Genomic DNA, 8,774 nt, shown 5'->3' on the forward strand with positions numbered 1-8,774 from the left:
GAAAATGCTTAATTTAAGCAAAAAATACATAACATTTGATTGAATATGTGTATGCTTTGACTACTAATAAGCCGTATTCAACCTCAAAACAGCAGGATTCATGAATTCATATCTTTTAGAGTGAGTCCTAGAATGAAGTCATGAAATTCAAAGTGCACAGTGGCGAGGGATTACTGCACTTTCCGCCTCTTCCTGGACAAAACACTGAGGTGTACTTGCTGTGGGGGCAAGGGAAAGGCTCCAAATGTGTATTCCTTTGATGAAGGAATTAAGACTTTGGTGCTTGGCAGAGTCAAAGTCTTTAGGAGGCACACACAAGATCTTATTAAATGTCTTTAGAAGAATGTTGCTTGCAGATTTCTTTGAAATGTCATTCTGAATTGCATCTGCCAATGTCACAACCAGTAAGAAGCAATGCAGCTGCATATGTACATTTATTTTCTTTACACTCCAATTTGATCTGAATATAAATCCCTTTTCCTATGATATTTTTTAAAAATCTGATAGGCAGATGCACAAAAATAGTCACTTAATATATGTATGGGATTTAATTTATTTTGAAAAAGCCATTCTGCAGGTAAATATGTATAAAAACAGGCATTTGTATGAATGGTACAAACAAAACGTGCTCAAACTAAATACAAAGGTGCAATGTAAGGTGAAGTGTATGATGCATAGATATGCATCTAATCAAAATATACCTACTGGAAGTTCTGCATGTCTTTTTTTGTTTGCGTGCAATTAGTGTAGTCACGATACACGGGAGTGCAGTGACAGAGCTGTGTTGGAGACTCACCCACGATGAGCCACAGGAGCGCCTGTCTCTGCTGGGCTACCCTGATCTGCACCACCATCCTCCTGCAAGGTCTCCTGACTCAACTTAGTGGAGGGCAGGCCAACTCACTGGAGCTCAAAGAGTGCTGGTGGACACCAATAAAGACACGGCCAGGTCCACGGAGTTGTGTCCCTACAGTGTGAGCGTCTTTCAGCCTGCAGAGCAAACTCTCCGTCGTGCCTCAAAGCCAATGTGAGTGAAGCTGATCGCGGTCATGCAGTCAATAATGGCAGATGAAGTTGCTGCGGTCTTGTGTACCTTCCGCCCCATGGAAGCTTCATGAGGTGTTGGAAAGTGTGCACCGCGCCGTGGGACGCACTTCAGACCGTCGGTGCTGCTACAGAGTGTACAGAATGTGCGCGCGCCTGTGTGTGTCCTTTCCGTGAGGACACGGCGCTGGGTGGGCGGGGGCGGTGGGGGCACGGGGGAGACCCAAACATAGCAATTACTGCACAGGGAGCGGGGTGAGGGGGGGCAGATGAGGGAGTTAGTGGATTCCACCCACTCCCCCACAGACTGTCAACTTTACAAGTACTTGTTTTGGCTGTAGAGTTGATATGCGGATATTAAACTTGACAAAAAGACAATCTGAATAAAGTTGAATTTTGTATGGGGTTGTGCACTGAACACTTGCAGGTTAAAAACAGGTGCATGTTGTATTGAAATTCTATTGTCAGTCACTGCCCTCTACTGGCCATATGGAGAAGTGCAGTAATAGGTGTGGGCGATACTCCAAATCAGGGGTGTCCAAAGTTTTCACAACGAGGGCCGTTTAATGCTTAAGGTAATATAGGTTACGGAAGCTAATTGGATATTTTACATTTTGTAAACCAACCTACGAGTTACATATATATTTCAAGAAAAAAAGAGGCGAGGTACACGCTGGACTGGTCGCCAGCCAATCACAGGGCACATATAGACAAACAACCATTCACACTCACATTCATACCTATGGACAATTTAGAGTCGCCAATTAACCTAGCATGTTTTTGGAATGTGGGAGGAAACCGGAGTACTCGGAGAAAACCCACACATGCAAATTCCACACAGAGATGCCCGAGGGTGGAATCAAACTCGGGTCTCCTAGCTGTGTTGCATGCACGCTAACCACCCCTCCACTGCGCAGCTGTCCCTCATCCAATAAAAGATAAAATTCGAAATAAAAGCCTTGCGAAATACTTTTAGAATCATTTGACGTGGTTATAGATAAATTTGTGATGTGATTTCGAATATTTTACTTTTTTATAAACAAACTCTCTTCAATGCAATAGAAATTTATTAACGGTCCCTAGTATAAGCAACCAGCAGTTACTGTTGAGCTCCCTACACCATGACACAGCAGTCCAGGCGCAGTTAGGGGTAACTACTGCTGTATCTACTGTCCAAATTGAAACTTGCTTCACCACGGACATGTCTGCATGGCCCAGAGTTACGAACTTCATACGGTAACCGGATCGGCCTCATCTTGTGGCGGAAGCCGATATTAAAAGATCTTCAAAATGCATTAGAGATCCAACACATATAGCTGTATATGTTAAAAGCTGACATTTTAAAAAGATACATTTATCTTGATAAATTTATTATCAACTCCTATAAAGTTAGCGGCACAAACCGGAACACTTTCTATGCACTCATCAGTGTGCCCAACCACAGCACAGTGGGCATGCCTGGAGGCAGGTCGTGGGTGGAATACATTAAAACAGACAGTTTTCACAGGAAGCACGAAATCCAAAGAAATACAGCTGAATAGGTTAAGATTCTGGAAGAACTAGAACGCTTTCTGTGCTGGTTATTGTGTGTAGCTGCTCTATTGGAGTTCACAACTCAATACAAAGGGCTGAAAAATTTGCCCCCCGCCACACACACACATCCTTTCATTTTACATGATGCATTCCAAAAAGTGTGGATACCCATGCTTAATAAGGATCCATACCTTGGGGGCCCTAAAAAAGTTAAAAGTTAAAAAAGCGTCATTTTTTCTTACTACAAATAGCAGCTCATTAAATACTGCAATAATGTTGTGGTGATGGTGATAGAATAAAAGGTTGATACTGTATACCCTTTGTCTTGTTGTGTAAGGCTCCAAACAGTCTCCCACTACTTAAAACCTGTCTGTCTGTCTGTCTGTCTGTCGGTGTGTTACCAAGGCAACTAGATGAAAACATACAGCAGAAGGTGTGCAAACAAACGTGTAATAGTGGAAACTTGTACCAGAGCTGAAAAAAGGAGGACGTAAAGTTTGTTTCAATGGTCACATGATGTCCACAGCGGGCTTACAAGGGAAACAACATCTCGGTAAGTATGTCAACAAAAGTTTCTCAAAAGTTCACTTCAAAAGTTTAAAGCAGGGGAGTCCAAACTTTTTCCATCAAGGGCCACAAACTGGAAAGAATGAAAGGACCGCTCTAGAAAACTAACTAATTTTGGTAGATATGCTAAACAAAAAAAAAAAAAAAGTATAATTATTATGCAGTTTGGTCTTTGCTCTTCATTTTTGAGGTTGTAACCCCCTTAATTTAGTTTTTTTTATTATAATATTGCAACATAAAAAATTATTTAATATTTCAACTTTGTGCTATTAAAATGACAATATTTTTCCTCATAATATAGGAAGTTTTTTATATTATAACTGCAACTTTATTCTTGTGAATGTTAATATTTTGCCTTTCTGATATTATAGCTTTTTAAATTAGTGCTGTTATTTTTCTTTGTACATTAATTTATCGTAATTATGACTTTATTCCCACAATGTATTGACTTTATTCTCATAATATTCTAACTTTTTGCCATATTTGACATTTATAAAATGTTATTGTTTTGTTAATTTTTCATAATTTATGACTTTAAAAGTATTTATTTCATAGTCCACTTTTATGCTTTTTTATACTAAAATTCTATTATTTTTCTTCATAAAAAGCGGTAGAAAATGAATGAATGAATGAATATGAGGATAACCTTTTCTCGTAATATTTGGACTTAATTCTTGTAAATTACTGCACATTTATTTTTTCATCACATTTTTACCTTTCTTATTCAATTATAATTTTCAATTGTGCTATTACGCCCGTAAATGGGTCCCCGGCTTGTTTTTTTTAACATTACATAACAAATTAAACATCACATGCAAACTCATTTGAAAAGTTAGCTTGTTCCAGATGTACTTTTATTCCCATATTTACTGACTTGATTTGTAGCAATCTGTTAAACTTGTAAAGACGTGTTTGGGCAACTACTCTTATATTTGCCTTCATAATCAAGCGTGCGTTATATGATGTATAGGGTGTCCCAAAAGTCTGGACATATAAATATAATATGAATACATTACACAAAAATAGTTGAATTACTTTAAGAAATACTTACAAACGCCAGTGAATCAATATATAATAAAACAATTAACTAAATTATATAAGAAAAATATAATGAAATTTTAATACAACAAGGATAATAATACAAAATATATATCAAAATGTGTCTCTAAGGTCTGGACATACGTATTGTATACAGTAATATACAAATATAACATGCATATATTATACAAAAAAGTAATAAACAAGTTAAAAGAGAAAATATTTAAAAGAATTACAACTATAATGAAAAAATAATATGTAATAAAATAATCAATAAAATAAAAAAGTATGTATTTTTGTTAAATTAATAATTTTTAACATTTTTTAAAACCATGTTAAGTACATGCATTTTTGCCAAAGCGTCCATATTTCGTGACAACCTGTACATTGGTGACTCATTAGCTGTAATAATGCAACACACAGTCATTCCAAACACGCCTCCTGTGCTGTCTCCGTGGATACAACCTGATCATTAGAGATTTAAATCACTGTGCAAACACAAACACGTACATGCAGTTGTAGTCAGACACAAAGCTTGGGGTTTCTTTTTTTGTTTGACGGTATATGGTCATTAACTTTATTCCTTCACATGAAACACGGGCAAGAGGAGAAGTGAGCAGAAAACGTGGCTGCTGATCGTGGATGCCATGCTGCATGGAGAGCAAGAGGAGGAATATTTGGGGGGTATCATTGTGAGCATTGAGCCAAAGGTGGAGAATGAGGATGACAGGCAATTCTACAAGGCTGATGATCAAGAGGAGCGAGACTGCAATCCTCTCATCAATGCCTGTTGTGATGGAATGACTGAGGTATGGTTTGTACACTCCATTAAATAGTGTACATTATGTATTGTACAACTAATCCGTTTTATATTAGTGTGTGTGGACATGGCATAATTTTCCGAGCATAACAATGTCAGATGTAGTTCATCAGGAAGGCATGTGACTGCTCATCACTTGACGCCTGGGGACACACACTGGGAGTCTTTCAAAACAAACACGTCACATGAAATATGTCAGACCACAGGGATAATATTCCCCCCTGGTTGATAAATGAAGTGCAATGATATACTGTATAACAATCATCCTCAAAGTAAATTGAGGATGGATATACGTAAGTGCATGAAAGCACAACTAAGAGTGCAGTTGCTGTACCTTGTGAGCAAGATTAGGGATGAAACTAAGAAAACATCAAAATGTGCTACGTCCTCAAGTTTCCATTTGATTTCACTTGCATACAGGTGGCGGAGCGCCTTCTGCAGACTAGGGTTGATATGACTCTCTGTAACTGCGCCAAGCAGACAGCACTACACGTCAGCTCTCCTGAGCTACAGGAGAGAATGCTGAGCTGGATGTCAAGGCCACATTTGAACCCTCAGACCAGGCTGCTGCAGGCCGCCTGGCAGGGAGACCTGCACACAGTACAGCACCTCCTGGTAAGACACTCACAGAAGAAAAGCTAAATCATTCACAAACCGTGCCATGTTCTCATTAGGGCTCATTTCTAAAGTCCATTACACCAGTGGTTCCCAAAGTGGGGTACGTGAGTAAAAATAAAAAATATTTAGCGCCTAACACTTCAAATTACGAGTGCGCATGAATGCCTCAAAGTGAGACTAGACATCAGCAGGAAGAAGTGACTATTTTAAATTAACCTGAATCTACTGCTTCCATCTTTTTCACTATTTCAGCAACTCAAAACTCCTTAAACGCTTTAGACCAGGGGTCTCAAACACGTGGCCCGCGGGCCAAATGTGGCCCACAGGACACTAGTTTGAGGCCCCCGCCTTGATATGAAAGTTTAATGTTAGTGCGGCCCGTGCAAGTTTGATATGGATGCTGTATGGTATCATGTACCCAGAAAAAAATATTACGTTTGATTAATGTTCATGTTGAAGGTTAAATAACTGTTAATAGTTATCCTCCCTATCCGTGTGGAAGTGGTAAGTTTTTGGCTTTTAAAGTTTAAAGGAAATAACTTGGAGGCTACTGTTTAGGTCGCTAGCTCTCTAGTTTGCGAGTTAGCATGTGTCTCAAGACCCTGCAGTTGCGCAATATGTGGTAAATAAAAAAAGTATAAATGACTATAGTGGTGTTTTGTCATGTCTACAGGGCTCTAATAATGCTTTGTTAATTTTAATCTGAAAAAAATAATTTGTCTACCCACCAACTATATGTGGTTTCTTAATTTTTAATTATTTGCCGTTTTATATATTATATTTATTTATTACTGATTGATTGATTTTCTTTATTCTTGATCTTATTTTGTGTAGAAAAATAAAAAGTAAGATATTTGAGAACAGTGGAATGTTTTATCAGAGCTTTTATTGTAGAAAATTGGAACCAAAGCAAAGTTTATTCATTTTTCTGTTTTTAATAAATGCGTTTTTTTTGTTTTTTTTGGAAAACCTGATGCGGCCCAGCCTCGCCCAGACCCGAGCTCCAGTGGCCCCCAAGTAAATTGAGTTTGAGACCCCTGCTTTAGACATACATTGTTTCTTACGTATTTCTTACGTTTTGCATGTTTGTCAAGTCTGCAAAAAAGAAAGGCCCAACATTTTTCAACGGCAATGTCAAAAACTCATTGCCAGCTATTGCAAATGTGTGATTACTGGTTCCTGCTAAGGGCGGCACTACCAGCCAATAGGTTTAGGGGGGCAATTACTTCTTCACGTAAGGTCATGTAGGTCTTCACTTAAAAACTGCATTTTGTGTTTACTTGGATTATCTTGTCCAATTTTTAAGTCTGTTTGATGACCCGAAATGTGACAAACTGTAAGAAATAGTACTTTTCCAGCAATGTATAGCAGATGAATAGATCACCTAAGGACTAAATCGAATCTAGTGCCATCACTGTATGGCTACTAAGTTCTATCAGCTGTTGTGTCCTGATTATATTTGAAATGTTTGTTTTTATGTGTCAGGCTCAGACAGACAAAGTGGATATTAACATCCCTAACAGCGATGGTCTGACTGCAGTCATGCTGGCCATCAGAGACATTGACCTGTTTGAAGGCATGGCTCGGTTGCCATGGCAACACAGGCCCGTGGAAGTGGTCAAAGAACTGCTAAGACTCTCGGTGTAAGACAACACACACTCATCATGAATGTATGCACTTTACGTTTTGAGTTGTTTTTTGCATTTTTGAATGGAAATGACCTTTTCATGCTTTTTCTATTTTTCTGACCAATAAATGTTGTAGGAATATTGTATTATTGTGTTATACAATGCCAAAGTTTCATATAACGAGGTTTGTACATTTGGAAGTGAGCCCTGAAAGAAGTTTGGGATGTCTCTGAACGCTTAGTGTCAGAGAGTTTTTTCAAACACTGGCTCTTGTGACCTCACAGTGAGTCTGACTTCCTTATACGGGCATTCCCAGGTACAAACTGTACAAGCTGTTATCAGCACAGCCTGAGTGGGACCAATCACAGAAAAGTGTGTTTGGCCACAAGCAGGATATGGGTGGAATAAATTAAAACACACCGTTTTGGAAATCCAAGCTGGTATCGGTGCAGATTCTGGAAGATCAAGAAAGATTTCTGTGCGGGTTATTGTGTGTAGCTGCTCCATAGGAGTCCACAACTCAATAAAAAGGGCTGAAATTTTTTTTGTCCAGGTAGTGCACATGTTCCTAGTTTGAGATGGGACATGTCTAAACTAATTGGTTTTAAAAAATGTGTGTTCAGAGACTTGTGGGTACAAGATGACAGCGGCTGCTCTGCTCTCACGTATGCTGCTAACATCAACAGCCCTCTGAAGGAAGAAATTGTTCACAGGATACTGGAGGCCATAAGTCTCTCAGGTACACTCAAACACACCACATGAAGACACAAAACAACAACAAGATTTGCCTGTGGCAAAGCTTTCTGTTCCAAAGCGAGTTCTCACAATGTAATGTTAGACACAGTGAGGTCATGAAAACACACACACACCCAAGCACCCCACATACACACACACACATTTCATGAAATAGTATTAGCATTTGTAGTGACAATTTAGTTACAGTTGAAAAAAAACGATTCAAAGTAAAAAAAAAAAAAAAAAAGGAGACGCTGATGTGCATTCAACAAAGGCTTTTGTAAAATGCTCATCACAGTCACTTTAGAATAGTTTTGCAACACTTGCTGATGTTTGTTTCTAGCATGGTATGGGGTACTAATTCATTCAAGTTACTTATTAACCCTTTTCAGGCCTTTAAGTAACTCATGCATTTGTCCCTAGCAACAAAAAATGTCTGGTTCCCCCCAAAAAGCTGTAAAATCCACCCATATACATATGAGATATAGATGAGATGAGATGAGATATATAAAATGTCTCATCATGGTGGCGCTTTAAAAAGCTTTATATTGGTGGGGCATTTGAGGGGGGAGCACTTGGCAGGGTGTGGTGAGTATGCAGCAGTGATACCTAGTAATACCTAACAGTGTCAATATTTCTTTGTAAAGGTTTTGGGTCTCATTTGATGGTTCCGATCTAACTCATTATTTTTCGAAGCGTGTACATCAAGGGTCTCAAACTCAATTTACCTGGGGGCCACTGGAGCTAGGGTCTGGGCAAGGCTGGGCCGCATCAAAAAGTCTTAGGAATGC

The 8,774-nt window shown here is 38.8% G+C and overlaps 1 protein-coding gene across 1 annotated transcript in view; it reads right to left on the reverse strand.

The window, feature by feature from the left end:
- LOC131136089 (receptor activity-modifying protein 1-like) overlaps nt 1-1,194 on the reverse strand; it is a 48,819-nt gene extending 47,625 nt beyond the window's left edge. Inside the window, exon 1 of the mRNA XM_058082589.1 lies at nt 797-1,194. Coding sequence (XP_057938572.1) covers nt 797-854 — 58 coding nt within the window. The 5' untranslated portion in view covers nt 855-1,194. The remainder of the gene's footprint in view (nt 1-796) is intronic.
- Nucleotides 1,195-8,774: the final 7,580 nt, after the last annotated feature.

Source organism: Doryrhamphus excisus, chromosome 9 (assembly GCF_030265055.1).
Source record: "Doryrhamphus excisus isolate RoL2022-K1 chromosome 9, RoL_Dexc_1.0, whole genome shotgun sequence".
NCBI classification, from domain to species: Eukaryota; Metazoa; Chordata; class Actinopteri; order Syngnathiformes; family Syngnathidae; genus Doryrhamphus; species Doryrhamphus excisus.